The following is a 23,262-nucleotide window of genomic DNA, read 5'->3' as shown; positions in this document are numbered from 1 at the left end:
TAATTCGAAGCTTCGAGATTTTTTTTTAATTAATTACATTTTTTATTTGTTTTATTATTATATATTTTTTTATGTTGTGCACTTTGTTCAACTTTGTCAGTGCTGTAAAGTTTAAACCTTTTTAAATCTTAGACAAACTAAACACTTTGCTTCCATGAAATATTGTAAGCCGTCATTTGAGGCTTTATAAAAGCAGAACAATGAACACAAATCTGTCAGTGCCGAGTCCGACCTCGTCTTAAATAACAAACAGCATTGCTTGTTGTAGTTAACAAAGAGGCAGAGTTGATTTTGCACACAAAAAACAAAAACAAAAATTCAAAAAAAAAATGTATTATATATAATCAAATTTTATTTTCATATTCGAATCCCATGCCCATCGAACGAAGCTTCGAAGTATTTAAGACAGCCCTACTCTGAACCATCATGGACACACGCACACAAAGCACCTTAAATGACGTGCACACCACACACACACACCACACACTGCTGCTACCTCATGCACAACATGTATTTTTTATTTCCAAAAAACGTTCCAAGATATGTCTATTTATCATCCGCTGCTCTTTAACTTCACTGTTTAACTTTACTTTAACTTCACTGTTACCTTGTATAGTAATATAGCTTAGCATAGGATTGTATAGCATAGCTTATAGGAGTATAGATAGTATAGGGATAGGAACATAGCATAGGGTACTATAGTAGAAAATTTATAGTTTCTATATCATAAAGATCATAATTACATAATTACTATCGATCTACAAATCAGCCTCCCACAGAGCTCTGTAATATATTAACTTTAACAGGCCTCTGCGGGAAGGGCTGTGTTTATCTTCATCAAACAATATTCAAGGTGGAATGAGGACAGGATGACATACCCCAGAACATTGTAACCTTTGTCGATGATGTAAGATCATATGATTTAGGGGAGGACACTCCTGTTTAAACTTGTCATCTTGTCATGTGATCAGCTGTTGTGGAATATGTATAAATATCAATGTAATATGGAGGACCGAACCTCTCTTCTGCCGGCCGGTTCTGTTGTGTTCTGTTCTGTCTTGAACTTCAGTGCTTTAAATTGAATAAACTACTGTCGATATAATTAAGACCAGCCTCGTCTACTTTCCTTAAGAAGCTCCATTCTCCTTCAGTACCATAGCAAAGTTATAATGTATAGTGTAGGATTATTTAAAGTCTATTTGTTGTATTGCACTGTATTGCACACTATACTACGGTTGAGGAGCCAAGGAAAACAAGCATCTCACGTTATCGGAATGTATGTACATTTTAAAAGCTGTGACAATAAAGGAATCTGAATCTGAATCTGAATAAAGGTTTGAAATGAAAATGAATGGAATAGAATAGAAATACTTTATTTATCCCGAGGGGAAATTCAGCAAAAGAGAAACACCTGGTATCTGTCCGGCGTAACCAGCAGTCTTCTGTTGTTGACCACTGAGCAGCTCCACCCAAGCAGTTGGGGGTTAAGTGCCTCGCTCAAGGGAATTTTGGCAGTTAGTCATGGAGGGAGGGAGGAGTATGACTTATTTAATTCCCCAGCCCATTCAAACCGGCGACCTTTCCCGATGGAAAAACACGCTTCTCTGACCACAGGGCCACTGCTGGCAGTCAGTCTGACCATAGGGCCACTGCTGCCATTCATTCTGACCATAGGGCCACTGCTGCCATTCATTCTGCAGGAAGTGAGGACAGCGCCACCCAATGGAACAGGACCCCCAATCTACCAAGGGCCCCCATGTCACATACACACTCAAATTCTGGCCTCCCTTCTTCACTCGATCAGAGAGAGGAACACAATAAACCTGCTCCGTGAGTCAGGAAGCTACAATTTGAATAAAAAATTAAATGTGATTAATTGCTCGACCTTACTACAGACACTACAGCCATACTACAGACACTACAGCCCTACTACAGACACTACAGCCCTACTACAGACACTACAGCCCTACTACAGACACTACAGCCCTACTACAGACACTACAGCCCTACTACAGACACTACAGCCCGACTACAGACACTACAGCCATACTACAGACACTACAGCCTGACTACAGACACTACAGCCTGACTACAGACACTACAGCCCTACTACAGACACTACAGCCCTACTACAGACACTACATCCCTACTACAGACACTACAGCCCTACTACAGACACTACAGCCTGACTACAGACACTACAGCCCGACTACAGACACTACATCCCTACTACAGACAGCCCGACTACAGACACTACAGCCCGACTACAGACACTACAGCCCTACTACAGACACTACAGCCTGACTACAGACACTACAGCCCTACTACAGACACTACAGCCCTACTACATACACTACAGCCTGACTACAGACACTACAGCCCTACTACAGACACTACAGCCCTACTACAGACACTACAGCCCTACTACATACACTACAGCCCTACTACATACACTACAGCCCTACTACAGACACTACAGCCCTACTACAGACACTACAGCCCTACTACAGACACTACAGCCCTACTACAGACACTACAGCCCAACTACAGACACTACAGCCCAACTACAGACACTACAGCCCTACTACAGACACTACAGCCCTACTACAGACACTACAGCCACACTACAGACACTACAGCCCTACTACAGACACTACAGCCTGACTACAGACACTACATCCTGACTACAGACACTACAGCCCGACTACAGACACTACAGCCCAACTACAGACACTACAGCCACACTACAGACACTACAGCCTGACTACAGACACTACAGCCCGACTACAGACACTACAGCCCTACTACAGACACTACAGCCCTACTACAGACACTACAGCCCTACTACAGACACTACAGCCCGACTACAGACACTACAGCCCTACTACAGACACTACAGCCACACTACAGACACTACAGCCCGACTACAGACACTACAGCCCGACTACAGACACTACATCCCTACTACAGACACTACAGCCCAACTACATATACTACAGCCCAACTACAGACACTACAGCCCTACTACAGACACTACAGCCCGACTACAGACACTACAGCCTGACTACAGACACTACAGCCTGACTACAGACACTACAGCCCTACTACAGACACTACAGCCCTACTACAGACACTACAGCCCTACTACAGACACTACAGCCCTACTACAGACACTACAGCCCTACTACAGACACTACAGCCCTACTACATACACTACAGCCCGACTACAGACACTACAGCCCTACTACAGACACTACAGCCCTACTACAGACACTACAGCCCGACTACAGACACTACAGCCTGACTACAGACACTACAGCCCGACTACAGACACTACAGCCTGACTACAGACACTACAGCCTGACTACAGACACTACAGCCCTACTACAGACACTACAGCCCGACTACAGACACTACAGCCTGACTACAGACACTACAGCCTGACTACAGACACTACAGCCCGACTACAGACACTACAGCCCTACTACAGACACTACAGCCTGACTACAGACACTACAGCCCTACTACAGACACTACAGCCCGACTACAGACACTACAGCCCTACTACAGACACTACAGCCCTACTACAGACACTACAGCCCGACTACAGACACTACAGCCCTACTACAGACACTACAGCCCTACTACAGACACTACAGCCCTACTACAGACACTACAGCCCTACTACAGACACTACAGCCCTACTACAGACACTACAGCCTGACTACAGACACTACAGCCCTACTACAGACACTACAGCCCGACTACAGACACTACAGCCCTACTACAGACACTACAGCCCTACTACAGACACTACATCCCTACTACAGACACTACAGCCCGACTACAGACACTACAGCCCTACTACAGACACTACAGCCCTACTACAGACACTACAGCCCGACTACAGACACTACAGCCCTACTACAGACACTACAGCCCTACTACAGACACTACAGCCCTACTACAGACACTACAGCCCGACTACAGACACTACAGCCCTACTACAGACACTACAGCCCGACTACAGACACTACAGCCCTACTACAGACACTACAGCCTGACTACAGACACTACAGCCTGACTACAGACACTACATCCCTACTACAGACACTACAGCCCGACTACAGACACTACAGCCCGACTACAGACACTACAGCCCTAATACAGACACTACAGCCCTACTACAGACACTACAGCCCTACTACAGACACTACAGCCCTACTACAGACACTACAGCCCGACTACAGACCTCAACAACACCCACTAACGCACAACCTTTTGACTGGCATCTGATGCAGCGGCATTTCGTTTTATTGTGAGTTTTTCTCTGTTAATAAACGCCACCGTGACCCTGAAAATGTAGGAGCACACAGCCTGAAATGAGCTCTCGAAAAATATGAACACAAACTTCCTTCCCACGAGCTGTTCTTATTATATCGCTCATATTTTCCCGTAACTCCAGCATCATTAACACCACGGTAACTCCCCTACAAGTATCTGACCATTCCTTCATATCCTTCTCACTAACTCTCATGCTTAACCGAAAGGTCTTCACCCCAACTCAAACAGTCTCACTCAGACGCAACCTGCCCTCCCTATCCCCCTCCACCCTCTCCTCTGACATACTATCCGCTCTACCTTTGAGTGACACCTTCTCTGCTCTCTCCACAGAGATGGCAACCTCCACCCTCCTTTCAGCCCTTGCAACCTCCTTCAACAAGCTCTGTCCCCTCGTTGAGAAACCTGCCCGCCGTTCCCCACCCAGTCCATGGCTGACAGATCCAGTGAGAGAACAAAGACAGGTCCTGAGAGCAGCTGAAAGGAAGTATAGAAAGTCACGCCTCACTGCTGACATCGACACATATCACAACCTCTTGTTAACATTCATTCATTAACATTCTCCAAAACCATCACTAATGCCAAAGCATTAGCGGACCTTTAAAAAAGTGAATATCAGGAAGGCAGCAGGTCCGGACGGCATCCCCGGCCGCGTCCTAAAAGTCTGTGCCGACCAACTGGCCCCAGTATTCACTGACATATTTAACCTGTCCTTAGAACAGGCTGTCATCCCCACCTGCCTGAAGAAGTCCACTATTATCCCTGTACCCAAAAAATCCAAGCCTGCTTGCCTCAACGACTACCGCCCTGTAGCTCTCACCTCCATAGCCATGAAGTGCTTTGAGAAGCTAGTAAAGGGCTACATCTGCTCCTCCCTCCCCATCAACATGGACCCCCTGCAATTTGCATACCGCCCCAACAGGTCCACGGAGGACGCCATAGCCCATGTGCTGCACACAGCAGCATCACACCTGGACAAGAGGCAGGGGAACTATGTGAGAATGCTATTCATCGACTACAGCTCGGCATTCAATACCATAGTCCCCTCCATACTCATAGCCAAGCTCAGGGACCTGGGCTTGGGCTATGACCTCTGCCAGTGGGTCTTGGACTTCCTGACTGGCAGACCCCAGGTGGTGAGAGCAGGCAACTGCACCTCCTCATCCATCACCCTCAACATAGGGGCCCCCCAGGGCTGTGTTCTGAGTCCCCTCCTCTACTCCCTGTACACACACGACTGTGTGGCTCAGCGGAGTAGCAATACAATCATCAAATTTGCTGACGACACAGTGGTGGTGGGCCTGATCTCTGCCAACGACGAGAGGGCCTACCTGGAAGAGGTCAAGGTCCTGGCGGGATGGTGCCAGGAAAACAGCCTCTCCCTGAACGTCAGCAAAACAAAGGAGATGATTGTGGACTTCAGGAGGTCGGGGGTCAAGGACTACAGCCCCCTCAGCATCGACGGGGCACCGGTTGAGAGAGTCAACAGCTTTAAGTACCTCGGAGCCTACATATCCGAGGACTTGACATGGACCACACACATTGACAGTGTTGTGAAGAAGGCACGACAACGCCTCTACTTCCTCAGGCGCCTAAGGAAGTTCCAAGTCAGTCAGAAGATCCTTAAGAACTTCTACTCATGTACAATAGAGAGCATCTTGACAGGCAACATCACCTCCTGGTTTGAGAATAGCACTGCACAAGACCGAAGCAGACTACAAAGAGTGACACGTTCAGCCGAACGCACAATTGGAGGGGGGCTCCACGAGAAGGCCTACCGGGAGGAGGTGGAGGTACTGGAACGCTGGTGCCAGGACAACAGCCTGCTCCTGAACATTGGCAAAACCAAGGAACTGATCGTGGATTATAGGAGAGGACAGCAGGAGACACACACACCACTGATGATAAACGGGGCTACCGTGGACAGGGTGAGCAGCTTCAAGTACCTGGGGGTCCACATCTCAGAGGACCTGACATGGTCAACACACATAGGCACAGTAGTAAAGAAGGCGAAACAGCGTCTCTACCACCTGAGACAGTTAAGGAAGTTCAGAGTATCGGGGAAGATACTCCAGTCCTTCTACTCAGGAGCTGTAGAGAGCATCCTGACCGGAAACATCACTGCCTGGTATGGAAACAGCACGGCACAGGACAAGAAGGCCCTACAGAAAGTGGTGCGCTCAGCCGAGCGTACCACGGGTATTGCACTACCCCCCCTGCAGGTTCTATACAACAAGAGGTGCAAATCCAGAGCCTGCAGGATAATGAAAGACCCTCACCACCCCAATAACAGCCTGTTTCAGCTGCTGAGGTCAGGCAGACGCCTGCAAATCTCAGCTACTAGGACAGAGCGGTTTAGGCTCAGCTTCTTCCCCCAGGCCATCAGAGCCATGAACAATGTACATTGAGTGCTCAGAACATTGAACTGTCCACACACAAGCACACATGAACACACACACGACACGCACACTGTGCACGCTCACACACGAGCAGCCACTTAACACTTTAACATGAGCGGGCACACACTCATGTCGCACACACGCACACTTATGGCCAAAGGAAAGGTCACTTTAAATTAGAATAACAGGAACAGTGTATTGCACTACCAAAGCTAACTAGCATGTCACACATGCGCTGTAAATAACTATGTACAGATACCGAGATGTCACTCCATGTTACCTGCTATCTGTTACTGCACAATGTTGTTTCTTCTTTTGATTCTATTATATGTACCACTGTATTGCACATCGTTGCGGGCAAGACCACCCGCATTTCATTGTATACCTGTATGCCGTGACAATTAAAACTCTTGACTTGACTTGACCCTCCAGAACATTTACAACAAGCGTTGCACGGGCAAGGCTAAGAGAATCATTAAAGACTCCAGTCACCCGAACAACTGCCTCTTTGAACTGCTGCGGTCAGGCAAGCGATACCGGAGTCTCAAGGCGAGCACAGAAAGACTCAGAAGAAGCTTCTATCCCCAGGCCATCAGGCTGCTAAACGAACAATGAATGAACACTACACAACAACAACCACCAAACGCACATAGCACACACATCCACACGCACACACTCACTTTAAACAAACACACTGTAGCACCCACTCCACACACTTTATAGCACACACCCACTTTAAACAAACACACTGTAGCACCCACTCCCCACACTTTATATTTATTGATGAAGGATTGCACTACAACTCGTACACCTTACTGTAAATTGTACCTAAAATTGTACCTCATCCCATTTCTGCTTTGCACTAGATAGTACTGTACATTAGTACACTGCATAATATTGTATATTATATGGTAACTCAGAACATTGTACATATGTCTATACCGAACACTGTGACCTCATTTTTCTTCTTCTAAATTACATGCTATATTATGTTATTTGATACTATCTTGTCTAGCACAGTCTCTGGAGCGTAACAGTAAGAAGCATTTTGTATGAAAGTATTCTGTACTTCTGTATGACAACTATTAAAGAACTTGAACTTGAAAGCTTCTTTCTTCCACCATAGGATCGAGGCCTCTGCCAAGAATCTTCGCAAACTGCATGCTACCATGTCCTCCCTCCTCACTCCCCCCCCACCCCCCCCCTCCCTCATCTTTCTCTGCCGAAGACTTTGCGATCTTCTTTGAGGAAAAAGTGGAGAACATCCGCAGCTCCTTCTCCCAACCCCCACCCATTCCAAATGCTGAATCGAGAACCTCATCCTTCACTCTGTCATCTTTCTCTCCCATTACAGAAGCAGAGACCCTGACACTGGTAACGTCGAACCGTCCGACTACTTGCCAGCTGGACCAGCTACCCTCCCCACTCCTCCAGACCATAGCACCAGACATCCTCCCATTCCTAACTGCAACCATCAACTCCTCACTCAACTCGGGGGTGGTCCCCACCTCCCTAAAACAAGCCAGAGTCACGCCGCTCATAAAAAAAAAAAACCTGAACCCTACCATCATAGGCAACTACCGTCCTGTCTCTCTTCTCTCCTTCCTTTCTAAAACACTTGAACGTGCTGTATCCAACCAACTTACTGCTTATCTCTTACAGAATGACCTCCTAGACCCTAATCAGTCAGGCTTCAGGACTGGTCACTCCACAGAGACAGCCCTCATTGCGGTCACAGAGGCACTTCACTTAGCAAAAGCGAAAGGCCTCTCCTCTGTCCTGATTCTCCTAGATCTATCTGCAGCCTTCGACACAGTCAACCACCAGATCCTCCTTGCGGCCCTCGCAGGAATGGGAGTGGCTGGCTCTGCGCTGACATGGCTGTCATCATACCTCAATGACCGCTCCTACCAAGTGTCATGGAGAGGGACCCTGTCGGCCACCCGCCCCCTGCGGACGGGTGTCCCCCAGGGCTCAGTTTTAGGACCCCTTCTCTTCTCCCTCTACACTAAATCACTGGGTAACATTATCACGTCTCATGGCTTCTCCTACCATTGTTATGCCGACGATACTCAACTCTTCCTCTTCTTCCCTCCCTCAGATATCCACGTCTCTGAGCGGATCTCGGCCTGTCTGTCCGACATCTCCGCCTGGATGACGTCCAACCACCTTAAACTGAACCTAAGCAAAACAGAATTGCTCCACCTGCCGGCCAAATCCTCCCCCCTAACCGACCTTTCAATCACAGTCGAGAATGCAGCTGTGACTGCGTCCCCGACCGCCAAGAACCTTGGTGTTGTCCTCGACGACCAGTTGAACTTCTCTGCTCACATCGCAGCGACGACCAGAACCTGCCGATTCCTCCTGAGCAACGTCAGAAGGATCCGCCCCTTCCTGACAAAAGAAGCCACCCAACTCCTCGTCCAATCAACAGTCATCTCCCGCCTCGACTACTGCAATGCACTGCTCGCTGGCCTCCCGGCCACTGCCACTAAGCCTCTTCAACTCATTCAGAACGCAGTGGCCCGCCTCATCTCAAACCTACCAAAGTCGGCCCATGTCACCCCACTTCTTAGGGACCTGCACTGGCTCCCCATTGCTGCACAAATCCGCTTCAAGGCCCTCGACCTAGCATACCGTGCGGCAAAGGGAACCGCTCCCGCCTACCTCCGGTCAATGGTCTCTAACTACACACCCTCAAGACCCCTACGCTCTGCATCTTCTGGCCGCCTCAGACCTACTCCTATCCAAGGTCCGGGAGGGTCATCAAAGAGAAGTCGCCTATTCTCAGTCCTTGCCCCACAATGGTGGAATGAACTACCCACCCCAGTTAGGACAGCCGAATCACGTCCAATCTTTCGCCGTCGACTAAAGACGCACTTCTTCAACCATTATCTGAATAAAAAATAAAAATAAAAACTATAAAAAATAAAATCTAACCCTAACTAACCGTACTGTCATGCACTTGTCCTAATAAACTAACCTACACTGTAGCACTCAACACTTTGATGAACATTGTTGCTCAGCTGATAGAGTTGTGCCCTTCCTGATGGCTTGTCGTACAGAACTTGTAAGTCGCTTTGGATAAAAGCGTCAGCTAAATGACTAAATGTAAATGTAAATGTATATTCCACTCTGTATTTGTTCAAATCAAACTATGTTTGCTCTGTGATGGCGGCTACAGGACTGATTCCAATTCTCTTTTTATTTTTTTAAGTTCAAATCCCAGACCAGTCTAAACAATTAAACCAAGTCTACACAATAATATCCTACACAATAACCCCCCCCCCCCCCCGTCTAAAAATGTCCCTGGCTCACGCATAATGGGCTTGTCCTTGTCGTCGCTTTTTATTAGGGATGCTCGATATTGGCTTGTTTACCGATACCGATATACCGATATTGTCCAACTCTTCATTTCCGATACCGATATCAACCGATACCGATATATGCAGGGCCACCCCCCCCAAAAACGGAATACTTTCAGGTAATTAACATTACATATCTCTTGTCGTGGAATTAACACAACATTATGCATACTTTTGACAATAAGAAAAATCAGAATGTGTTCTTACTTGCTTGCCTGGGTAAATAAAGGTTAAATAAATAAAAATTTAAAAAAATATTATTATATATATATATATTTTTAACCGATACCGATAATTTCCGATATCACATTTTAATGCCAATATCGGCCGATAATATCGGACATCCCTACTTTTTAACCCTTTCACTACCGCACTACAGAAGGTTAACACTTTTCTATCACACTACAGACGGTTAACCTTCTGTATTGTCACAGTGAAAGGGTTAACCGTTTGGTAGTGTGGCAGTGAAAGGGTTAAAAATCAGCCACCCCCCCTCCTCCCCTCCGCACTCACACTATCTATTCTTGAAACTCTGCCCCCCTACCCACCCCCCCCCACCCCCCCAAAATCTATACTTAAACCTATACGCCACTAACTCCTAAAAATATGCCCCTGTGCCCTCAGACGGAAAGGTCGCCGGCGTGACCATACGGTGTGCTCCGCCCGGTGCCGTCAGCCCATCTCAAATATAGCAATATCCTTATTAATAATCACCGCAATATTTCCCCCGTCGGAAAAAGAGACCGCTTCATCAGCGGCGCCGAGAAACTGGATGTGATGTTTTATTTTGTAATCCAGAGAGAGGGGGGGGGTTTAAGATAAGATAATATAAGATAAGATATTCCTTTATTGATCCCCTTGGGGGAAATTCAGGCATCATAGCAGCATGGGGGGGGGGGGGGGAGGTAGTAGAAGACATGATACAGGTCATGTAATTATAGTACAGTAGAGAAGTCCAAATAAAAATAGAATAAAAATAGGCAGTGTAAACAATATAACAATATAATTAACTCTGGGCATATGGGCAAGTAGGCCGTTTAAAAAGGTCAAGGTGCAAGATGAGGGTATGCATGCCCTCTCAGTTATATTTGCCCTACAATAAATATAGTTACTATATTTATTGTAGGGCAAATATAACTGAGAGGGCATGCATACCCTCATCTTGCACCTTGACCTTTTTAAACGGCCTACTTGCCCATATGCCCAGAGTTAATTATATTGTTATATTGTTTTACACTGCCTATTTTTATTCTATTTTATTTTGTTATTAGTTATTATATATATATATATATAATCTAATAACTAATATCTAAAATGCTAATATATGCTCCGGTGAAGTAAGGGGGGGGGGGGGGGCGTTTCCCACTGGCTCTCTGAGGTTAGGTCTGAGGTAATATACTGTATATATACATTTATTTATATTTACCGCATTTATATATCCATATCTGTCTGAATATACCTGCATATAATCGTTCTATTTATCTACTTATACACTTGCATATAACCCCATATAACTCTGTATGATGGCATGTACAATAATGCTGTATATATGAACATACGCCGTGTTCCACCCCGTGCTGTCAGCTAATCGCAAATATAGAAATATCCTTATTATTAATCACCGCAATATTTCACCGTCGGAAAGACCGTTTCATCAGCGGTGCAGAGAAACTGGATATGATGTTTTATTCGTAATGCAGAGAGAGGGGGGTTTCCCACTGGCTTTTCTGAGGTTATATGCAGCTGCAATTCTTGTATGAAAGGTGCTATACAAATAGGTTTTATTATTATTATTATGTTTAAGCAGAAACTGCAACAGTCCCTACAGTAGCTGTCTATTCCCCTTATTTTCTCTCTCTCTATATCGCTAGTAGTTATTTAGGCTTTTTTTTAACTGCATTGTCTCTACCCGATTGATGTGTGTCTTGGATCCATGCATACTGTTTTTTTGTTTGTTTTGTTTTTTACACTTCTTCATTGTAAATGAGAAGCTGTTCTCAATTGATCTTCCTGGTGAAATAAAGGTCAATAATAATAAATATGCACATACACATATATTGCCATGAATCAGGGAACATGCACACATGCACACATACCCAACACATATGTAAAATTACTGTAATGTGATGTAATTATGGTAATTATTGTATGATCATGTAAAGAATGTCACTATTAATTATGTGCTTTAACTAATGTACTGGTGATATGTAATGCCCACTTTAAGTAGAAAAGCCTCACCAGGGACAGCGGTTGCAAATCAGCCTTGGCTAGAAATCCTACATGCATCTGTATCTCGTACTGTAACCTGCTACAATGTTTTCTTTTGCGTCGTCCCTGACAAATAAAACACATAAATAGGTCCACGTTCACAGGAGTAGAAAAAGACTGCACACTCTCCACAAGAAGAAGCGCTGTTATCGTGCTGTTGTGTCTGGTTCTGGGATCTCTCCTCTGTCTGCGGGTGGGTCTCGAAGGGTGTGATACTGTGATCCTAGGCAGCCTCAGATAAGCCCATGTGTAGTAAATACCGCCGGCTTTCATACTCTCCCGTTTTAGCGCGTGGAAGATTTAGTCCAAACGGGGGTTTATACTATGCTTGTATCACAGTGTGCCTGGCCCCATCAAGCCAGCTTTCGGTAACTTCAGAAGCTGTTATAAATGTGACTAATGTAAATCCGTCTGCAGAAAAGTATCTCGCTGGTGGATCTAATCAGGGTTCCCACAGACATTGCAAAAGGAAATTCAAGGACTTTTAAGTACTTTTACAAGCACTATTTTTCATTCTCAAGGATGTCACTCGAAGGATACAATTAACTTTTAAATGCTGTTTTTTTTTAAGCATCTTCTTGGCCTGCTTAGCAGCTGTAGTATAAGGAGGTAGCTTACCAATAATGATGTAGTATAAGGAGGTAGCTTACCAATAATGATGTAGTATAAGGACTTGCGTCCATTTACCGCATTTTTCCGGGGCGTAAGCGTCTTTTTTCAATTGTTCCCAATGAGGAGGGAGCGTATGCACCCTGCTTTTAAAGTTGAAAACTTCTGAACTTTTCAGAGTGATGAGCTGAGCGCCTTTTCAGACAACCAATCACAGCCAATCATATTTAGCGTGGGGCTCATGACAGAGCACTTCATCCCAGCACTACCCAGCGCTCTGCCAGCGTTTTTTCAGCTGGAAAAATGCGGTAGATGGACGCAAGCCCTAAGGTGGTAGCTTACCAATAATGATGTAGTATAAGGAGGTAGTTAGAGCATCACACACGGAGAAATGCAGAAAAGCAGTTGGAGTGCGCAAGACAGCGATTTGTCAGATTTGATTAAAACCAGAACCAAAAAAAATTGAACAAATTTGATCATGGATGAACAAAACATTCAATGCGAATGGTTGATTTGAATTTCAATGACTTTTTAAGCACCTTGTTTAAATTTTTTTTGCTGTTTTCAAGGAATTCCAGGCCTTGACTTTTGGTAAACAATCAAGCACTTTATGCACTTCAGGACCGTGTGCGAACCCTGCTGTGATGCTCCATCAAGTCTCGTGGACCAGGCTGGGCTCGTCTCCATCTCCCCGGCGTTAATACATCCAACATCACAGCCGCTCTACGGGGAGAGTGTGTCGAGACGGATCGCGTCGACGAGCCCATCAGAGTGACTCTGTGGGAGGTTGGCAGGCCTCCGCTAAAACCATTAAGAGTTGGAGCTCTTGAAGCGCTCCTTCCGTCAAAAAGGGGAACCTTGAAATTCAGAAGCCTTATTACTGGAGGCGCCGGTCTGTCTCGGATCTTCAGTGTTGCAACTGGGATCACAAGAGCTCGTCTCGTCAGTGCTGACTGGGGCTTTTCTCTGTGGTTAATCCACACGGAGAGGGGAATACAGCACAGCTGAAGTGGTCACGTTCCAGACCAGACGCCAGAGCTGTTTCCCCGAAGCCTGTTTTTGGGCTTCAAACTTCGTCAGGGACGTTCGAACCTTCGTTTTAAATAAAAATTAAAGAAGAAAGAAAAAAAGAAAATCTAAATAATTTTTGTAAATATCCTCAAACTAAATCCTCAATTTCAATAAAGTGATTAATCTGATTAGTCTTTTTTTAATTAAATAAACTTTCTTTAACACTTTGAGTGCCAGCCACGAGAAATCTCGTTAGTTCATGCCATGCGTTGAGTGCCAAGAACGAGAAATCTCGTTATTTAATTGTTATTTTTTTTATTATCGATTTCCATACATTTTTCATCAATCTAGCCTCACGTAATAAACGCGATCGATATTTGGAATAATCTGATCTGAGGTAAGGAATCTATTTTACAGTCTTGGGATAATCAGAGTTTTTTCACCTATATCTCAGCGTGTCCCATATGTGTGTGTGTGGCTGTGAGTGTGTGTGTGCTGATCAGGAAATAAGATAATCAATTTTTCAGCCCGCTTCTCTAGCGTGCATAAGTACTATCGATAATCTAGCGTTTATTTGAAAACGATTGATAAATAGGCCGAAAAATTACAACGTGTTTTGTGTATTCCACTAAAGCGCGATTCCTGCAGAATCTTTTGAATTTTTTTTGGAAGTTTCAAAAAACGAGCGTTTTTCAAAATGGTATAAAATGGAAATGTACGGATTAAAAAACAATCCGTTTCGACAATGTTGACTGCAAACAAGTCATTGATAAGCGACGGGCGTATTAGACACATGATATAGTTAATGTATTCGCAAATGTGCTCGCCCTCCCATTGACTACAGCGCTGGCACTCAAGCGCTATTTCTGGCGCCCCCTGCTGGCACTCAAAGTGTTAATGAATATAACGGCCCTACCACACAGCACACGAATGAACACGGACGGACGGACGGGCGGCTGCCGCTTCACTTCCACTCCCATGTTAACGGACGCTACTGTGCACACTGGCCGCAAGCGGGAGTGCGCCTCGCGGGCGGCTCCCGAGCGGCAAGCTATCTTTTCCGCTTCAATCGGATTCGAGGCGGCGCGGGAGGCGTGCGCCACGCGATTGATTGATTGAACATTTTATTAACAGATTGCAGAATGGGTACAATACAGTACAGCTCTCTCTTTTTCTCTCTCTTTATTCTCCCTTTCTTTCTTTCTTTCTTTCTTTCTTTCTTTCTTTCTTTCTTTCTTTCTTTCTTTCTTTCTTTCTTTCTTTCTTTCTTTCTTTCTTTCTTTCTTTCTTTCTTTCTTTCTTTCTTTCTTTCTTTCTCTCTTTCTCTCTCTCCAGTCTCTTTCTCCCCCTCTCTTTCTTTCTTTCTCGTTTTCTCTCTAGAGCAGACCTGGGCATTGTACGGCCTGCTTCTGACCGGCCCGCGAAAGATTACATGATAATAAAAAAAAATAAAAATAAATAAAAAAAAAAATCTTTTTTTAATATTTTTTTTTTTTTTTTTTTTACTTTTTTCTTTTCATGTCAACGTTCACACGCACAATATACGCTTAGGAGACATGCTCAGAAGATGTTGGTTCTCTTTGGATCCACCTACATATGTGAACAGACATTCTCATTCTCGTTTACCAAGTCCAGGTACAGATCCTCTCTCACTGATGAACATCTGGCAGCTGTGCTTCGCATCTCCACCTCAGACATGCAACCTGACTTTGATGGACTTGTTAAAGCTCAACAGAGACTGGATTTCTCACACTGAATGAAACAAAAAAGAACTGAAAAACACTCAAATGTGGAAATATAACAAGTGAAATGGGACACTTGATATTTTTTTTTCTTAAATGTTTAATATAGGCATGTAAAGTAAAAAAGGCTACAAAACTGGGACACTTTTCTTTACACAGTTCAGTGACATGTCTTGTTTATTTTTGCTATAAGATGATGTGATGTCTTTAGAAAATCCTTGTTTCAATAGTATATGAAACTCAAAATGCCCTTTGTTATTAATGTTTCACATTTTGTTTATCATTTTGGAAATAAATTCTATTTGAATAAATGATATTTTTGAAAGCTAACCTCACCTTTTAATTGCCAAATAATAACATACACTCTTACCAGGGGTCAAAACATGCCATTTACTGCTTTTTATATAGAAATAAAATGTATATTATGCATAATTGAGTTTGGAATTTCGGCCCGGCCCCCCAACATATTTTCAGTTGCTCATTCGGCCCCCGGGAAAAATAATTGCCCACCCCCTGCTCTAGAGAGAGAGAGAGAGAGAGAGAGAGAGAGAGAGAGAGAGAGAGAGAGAGAGAGAGAGAGAGATCGTGCTGGTTCTATCAGGGCTCCGCGCTGCAGCGCGCTGAGAAGTCGTCCTCTGTGTGTCTGACCAGGCGCGCGATCCCGCTAGGATCCCATGCGTGAAATTTGTGCGCGTTGTATGTGCCCGTGCCGTCACTCATCAGTTTCGTCAACATAAATAATCCAATATTATTATAATTTTTTTGTAATGTTGATTTAGAATTCGAACGCCAACGTAACGAACGAAGGTCCGAACGTTCAAACGTTTGGGCTCAGCCCTACGGTGCGGCTTCATCCTGCAGCTCACTGTCATAGAGTCTGCTTTCAGACAACAGCTCACTGTCATAGAGTCTGCTTTCATCCTGCAGCTCACTGTCATAGAGTCTGCTTTCAGACAACAGCTCACTGTCATAGAGTCTGCTTTCATCCTGCAGCTCACTGTCATAGAGTCTGCTTTCAGACAACAGCTCACTGTCATAGAGTCTGCTTTCAGACAACAGCTCACTGTCATAGAGTCTGCTTTCAGACAACAGCTCACTGTCATAGAGTCTGCTTTCATCCTGCAGCCCACTGTCATAGAGTCTGCTTTCATCCTGCAGCTCACTGTCATAGAGTCTGCTTTCATCCTGCAGCCCACTGTCATAGAGTCTGCTTTCATCCTGCAGCTCACTGTCATAGAGTCTGCTTTCAGACAACAGCTCACTGTCATAGAGTCTGCATTCATCCTGCAGCTCACTGTCATAGAGTCTGCTTTCATCCTGCAGCTCACTGTCATAGAGTCTGCTTTCATCCTGCAGCTCACTGTCATAGAGTCTGCTTTCAGACAACAGCTCACTGTCATAGAGTCTGCATTCATCCTGCAGCTCACTGTCATAGAGTCTGCTTTCATCCTGCAGCTCACTGTCATAGAGTCTGCTTTCATCCTGCAGCTCACTGTCATAGAGTCTGCTTTCATCCTGCAGCCCACTGTCATAGAGTCTGCTTTCATCCTGCAGCTCACTGTCATAGAGTCTGCTTTCATCCTGCAGCCCACTGTCATAGAGTCTGCTTTCATCCTGCAGCCCACTGTCATAGAGTCTAATTTCATCCTGCAGCTCACTGTCATAGAGTCTGCTTTCATCCTGCAGCTCACTGTCATAGAGTCTGCTTTCATCCTGCAGCTCACTGTCATAGAGTCTGCTTTCATCCTGCAGCTCACTGTCATAGAGTCTGCTTTCATCCTGCAGCTCACTGTCATAGAGTCTGCTTTCATCCTGCAGCTCACTGTCATAGAGTCTGCTTTCATCCTGCAGCTCACTGTCATAGAGTCTGCTTTCATCCTGCAGCCCACTGTCATATAGTCTGCTTTCATCCTGCAGCTCACTGTCATAGAGTCTGCTTTCATCCTGCAGCTCACTGTCATAGAGTCTGCTTTCATCCTGCAGCTCACTGTCATAGAGTCTGCTTTCATCCTGCAGCTCACTGTCATAGATCTGCTTTCATCCTGCAGCTCACTGTCATAGAGTCTGCTTTCATCCTGCAGCTCACTGTCATAGAGTCTGCTTTCAGACAACAGCTCACTGTCATAGAGTCTGCTTCATCCTGCAGCTCACTGTCATAGAGTCTGCTTTCAGACAACAGCTCACTGTCATAGAGTCTGCTTTCATCCTGCAGCTCACTGTCATAGTCTGCTTTCATCTGCAGCTCACTGTCATAGAGTCTGCGTCATAGTCTGCTTTCATCCTGCAGCCCACTGTCATAGAGTCTGCTTTCATCCTGCAGCCCACTGTCATAGAGTCTGCTTTCATCCTGCAGCTCACTGTCATAGAGTCTGCTTTCATCCTGCAGCTCACTGTCATAGAGTCTGCTTTCAGACAACAGCTCACTGTCATAGAGTCTGCTTTCATCCTGCAGCCCACTGTCATAGAGTCTGCTTTCATCCTGCAGCTCACTGTCATAGAGTCTGCTTTCATCCTGCAGCTCACTGTCATAGAGTCTGCTTTCATCCTGCAGCTCACTGTCATAGAGTCTGCTTTCATCCTGCAGCTCACTGTCATAGAGTCTGCTTTCAGACAACAGCTCACTGTCATAGAGTCTGCTTTCATCCTGCAGCTCACTGTCATAGAGTCTGCTTTCATCCTGCAGCTCACTGTCATAGAGTCTGCTTTCAGACAACAGCTCACTGTCATAGAGTCTGCTTTCATCCTGCAGCCCACTGTCATAGAGTCTGCTTTCATCTGCAGCTCACTGTCATAGAGTCTGCTTTCATCCTGCAGCTCACTGTCATAGAGTCTGCTTTCATCCTGCAGCTCACGGTCATAGAGTCTGCTTTCATCCTGCAGCTCACTGTCATAGAGTCTGCTTTCATCCTGCAGCTCACTGTCATAGAGTCTGCTTTCATCCTGCAGCTCACTGTCATAGAGTCTGCTTTCATCCTGCAGCTCACGGTCATAGAGTCTGCTTTCATCCTGCAGCTCACGGTCATAGAGTCTGCTTTCATTCCTGCAGCCCACTGTCATATAGTCTGCTTTCAGACACACAGCTCACTGTCATAGAGTCTGCTTTCATCCTGCAGCTCACTGTCATAGAGTCTGCTTTCATCCTGCAGCTCACTGTCATAGAGTCTGCTTTCATCCTGCAGCTCACTGTCATAGAGTCTGCTTTCATCCTGCAGCTCACTGTCATAGAGTCTGCTTTCAGACAACAGACGTTAGTGAAGCCTTGCCTGGTCACTGTAGCGTGGAACTCACTATCCAACCTCAGAGAAATGGTTGGCGTAATTAATTACTTTTCTCAAGCCACGGCACAGTGGGGGGGGGGGGCGGCACAGGGTGAGAAAGAACGAAAGAAAGAAAGAAAGAAAGAAAGAAAGAAAGAAAGAAAGAAAGAAAAGAAAGAAAGAAAGAAGAAGAAAGAAGAAAGAAAGAAGAAAGAAAGAAAGAAAGAAAGAAAGAAAGAAAGAAAGAAAGAAGGACAAAGGAAGAAATATAGAAAAGAAAAAAAGAAAGAAAGAAAGAAAGAAAGAAAGAAAGAAAGAAAGAAAGAAAGAAAGAAAGAAAGAAAGAAAGAAAGAAAGAAAGAAAGAAAGAAAGAAAGAAAGAAAGAACGAAAGAAAGAAAGAAAGAAAGAAAGAAAGAAAAATAATAAGGGAGCAAGAAAGAAGCCCATACTGAGAGAGCAGCCTCGTGCCTCTAGTTGGCTGGTGTCAGTGAGCAGCAGGGAGGGGGGCTGGAGAGGACCCTACAGACACTGTTATCTCACTCTCTCATCCACCCAGAGCCTCTGCTCTCCAGCTCTGCTGCATCCAGCTCACCAGGGAGTAGACCGACGTAACACCACTGTTGTCTGTCTGTGTGAAGCTCCTGGTTGCATCGTTAAAACCATCTGCTGTCTCTCTCTTTATTTCTTTCTCGCTCTTTCTCGCTCCGTCCCACTCTCTTTCTCATTCTTCTGTCTCCACCATCTTTTCCTTCTCTCTCTCTCTCTCTCTCTCTCTCTCTCTCTCTCTCTCTCTCTCTCTCTCTCTCTCTCTCTCTCTCTCTCTCTCTCTCTCTCTCTCTCTCCCTCCCTCTCCCTACCTCCTCTCTCTATCCTTAAGGTCCCCTGAGTTTGCTCTGAACAGGGTAAATCTGCATTTCTCTATGATGCCCCTCTAGCTCATGGAATGAACTCCAACAGTCCCTAAAGCTGAGATTCTCCCCTCTGTTGCAGAGTTTAAAACCTTGATCTCCAACCTTTGTCAATCAAGTTGTTTAATTGATTTGTTATCCTCGCTCTTTGCCTCGTCTTGTTGTCTCTATGTTATGATTTTATGTGCCGTGTGTTTTTATATGCTTCTTTTTTTGTGCTTATTTCGACGTGACAGTAAACGAGGGAAACATAAGTTGCCTTTTCGAGTTTAAATAAAGGTTTGAAATTCAAAATTTGAATGCTTCACATGAGCTATAGTGTGACGAACGACATATTCATGGCGGGTGGTAATCTGGTCATTGTAAACAGCGACTCATACAGGTCGGTCAGGGCGCCTGCACAGCGAGGAAGGGATCTGGGTGAGGTAGTGTGCCCTCCCACGCGTTACACTCACCCAATGAGAGTCCTCGCTGCCAGGTGAAAAGAGGCTGCTGGCTGTCTCCTATGTATCGGAGGAAGCATGTGATAAGACTTCAGAGCTCCCTAGACCGGCAAGTAGGGGGCAAATGCGCGCAACGACCAGGAAAGGGAGGGGGGAATTGGCATAACGACTAAGTTGGGATGGGAGGAAAATACAAGAAAAATAGGAGAAAAAGTGGATAAAATAATTACTCTTTTCTGTAGATGTGAGCCAAGGCTGAGCCACTGTTGTTATCGGACCCACAGACGGGTTTAGGGTTAATGAAGTCGAGAGAGATGAGCACCTGTTATGTCCTATACTATAACTATATCGGTACATATCCCTTACCTACTCGTACTAGTTACACTGCTGGTCATTATGACTTACTACCATAGTGTCTTTATACCTGTATCACTGTACATATTAATACTACAACTTTGTACATACATCTGATTAGCACTATTACTCAGTAGTACTACTTTATATATTTTATACTCAGTTTAATCCCCTGTACTTTGTATATTACTGTTGCACTTTCCTGTCACATTTGCACTATGGTTGGACGCCAAACTTCTTTTTCGTTGTGCAAGGAAACAGATGGGTCAGAGGCATTGACCTGACCACATGGGTTGCTATGGAAACAATATAACTCCTACCATAAATTATCAACTTTTTTCAAAGTTAATATGAGCTATGTGTGTGTGTGTAATAGATAGTATTATGAAATTTCAGAACGATTTCTTTCCATTTAAAAACCGTTGCAGAAGTGTGATAATGAAGTGGGGTCAGATGGCTTCAGTGATCTCCGTGACCTCTGCGTCGGTTGTTTTAAACTGGGCAATGCCCCCCCCCCCCCACCCTTCTCCCTCCTACTCCTCCATTAGCCATACGTAACGAGCAGCCCAGGCGTTTAGATTTTTAGCCCGGCCATATTTCACAGGGGGGGGGGTTGTTGTACTGTACCGTATGATGACAATACATTTGAATCTAATCTGATCTAAAGGGTTAAAGATGTACCAGTAGGAAGTCTCACCTTAGCCGTAGGACCATGTTCACGACTCCTCCTTGGATGTAGTTCTCAAACGGTTCCACCTGCAGGGAGGGAAAATGGAGGGAAAATGTATGTTTACAGCATTGACCACATTCACACGGTGGCCATTTTGCTCTTGCGTCACGCTCAGAACAAGAAATGGCCGCCGTGTGAATTATGGTCACCAGTGTGAACACTGACCCAACTAGAGGTGATTAACAGTACGAAGACAATTTACATTTACCACAAGGGGGGGGGGGGGGGGGGGGAGGAACAATGTGGATACATTGACATACCGGTAACTTAACTACACCATGTGAATTGAAATGCATTCTGAATATGCTCTTTTCATGATGAAGACCAGATATTTAGAGGGAGATATTTACAGTTGGTCCTTAGAACTCTTGTCATTTACATTATCTGTGTGTTCTGGGACGACAACAAACCAACTATCTCATATTACATTCCACACGTCGACTTATGCCTTGTCTCCATTAGCTATGTTCAGCCTGGCTGGTCTAGCATGGTATGGTATGGTATGGTTGGGTTTGTGTCTCCATTAGCTACTGTATGTTCATTCTATAGCTGGGCTATAGCCATGGTCTAGCATGGTATGGTATGGGTGGGCTTGTGTCTCCATTAGCTACCTTCAGCCTGGCTGGTCTAGCATGGTATGGTATGGCTTCTCAACAAGCATTTTATGCTTAGGCAGTTTCTAGCCTAAATACGTTTTGCCACAAAAGGTGGCAAATGATTAGGCTAATTATTATTATTTGAATGAAATAAATCTCCTATCCTACTGTAGGCCTTCACTAAATTTTAATCAGGCCTAATTATTTCACAGTGGCACAGGATAATTTGCCAAGCTTTTGTTAATTTTCAAATAAAATATAAAACCATAACTACCCAAGTGGGGCCTGATTGAAAAAGTTTGGGAACCACTGACCTAGAGGCGTGAATACTTTCCCTAAGCCGGTTGTACTTTTGCGCTGATTGGCCACTGACGTTTCTGGTCATGTGACATGTGCGCCAATCATGTGACGGCAAGTTCTGCCACCGGTTAAGCTTAGGCACTCTTTCGAAGTTGGTTAGGAGCAGGTCGATAGAACACCAGCCCTAAGTAGTTTGCAGGCTGTTAGACCCGGAAATAGGTGCAGAACTTGCCGTCACACGATTGGCGCACATGTCACATGACCAGAAACGTCAGTGGCGAATCAGATCGCGCAAAAGTACAACCGGCTTAGGGAAAGTATTCACGCGACCTAGAGACATGTTTCCCGACCACGTCAGACCGCGTTGCACATCCACGGGCAATAAAAACCCTCGTACTAATCGCCCCGTCCTTGATGAGCACCCGATTTATTACCTTCATCATCATCCATCATCATCTCATCATCATCATCATCATCATCATCATCATCATCATCATCATCATCATCATCAGCAGCATCATCATCATCATGTTTGTGTCCAGTTTCTATTCTTCACACCTCAAACTATTTGGCTCATTTTCCAAAATGACGACAGCCCTGTGAGAGAAGGGTCTGAACGGCAGCGAGCCTCTCGGATGAGAAACCACCCCTGAGCCCTGAGCGGGCGCTGTCAGCCAGACTCAGACGGCCATTTACCGGGAGATATGACCGCTCTGAGGCCGTCACTCCCACAGACTGACTCAGACACTCAGCACGCACGTACACACACATACACACACACACACACACACACACACAGATACACACACGCGTACAAGCACTCACATACACACGCCGCGGCGTACAAGCACTCACATACACACGCGCGCGCGTACAAGCACTCACAAGCACACAGGGGGGAGAGGGAGAGGGGGGATGAGAGAGAAAGAGAGAGAGA

General features: G+C 45.2%; 1 protein-coding gene across 1 annotated transcript in view; it reads right to left on the bottom strand.

The window, feature by feature from the left end:
* The window catches only part of stk39 (serine threonine kinase 39), a 166,001-nt gene that overhangs the window by 41,625 nt on the left and 101,114 nt on the right, over positions 1-23,262 (bottom strand). Inside the window, exon 12 of the mRNA XM_084314652.1 lies at positions 21,397-21,455. Coding sequence (XP_084170778.1) covers positions 21,397-21,455 — 59 coding nt within the window. The remainder of the gene's footprint in view (positions 1-21,396; positions 21,456-23,262) is intronic.

The sequence above is a fragment of the Notolepis coatsorum genome (genome assembly GCF_963971535.1).
Source record: "Notolepis coatsorum genome assembly, chromosome: 5".
NCBI classification, from domain to species: domain Eukaryota; kingdom Metazoa; phylum Chordata; class Actinopteri; order Aulopiformes; family Paralepididae; genus Notolepis; species Notolepis coatsorum.
Note: the sequence above shows the minus strand (reverse complement) of the source record. Positions and strands in the feature narration are given on the sequence as shown.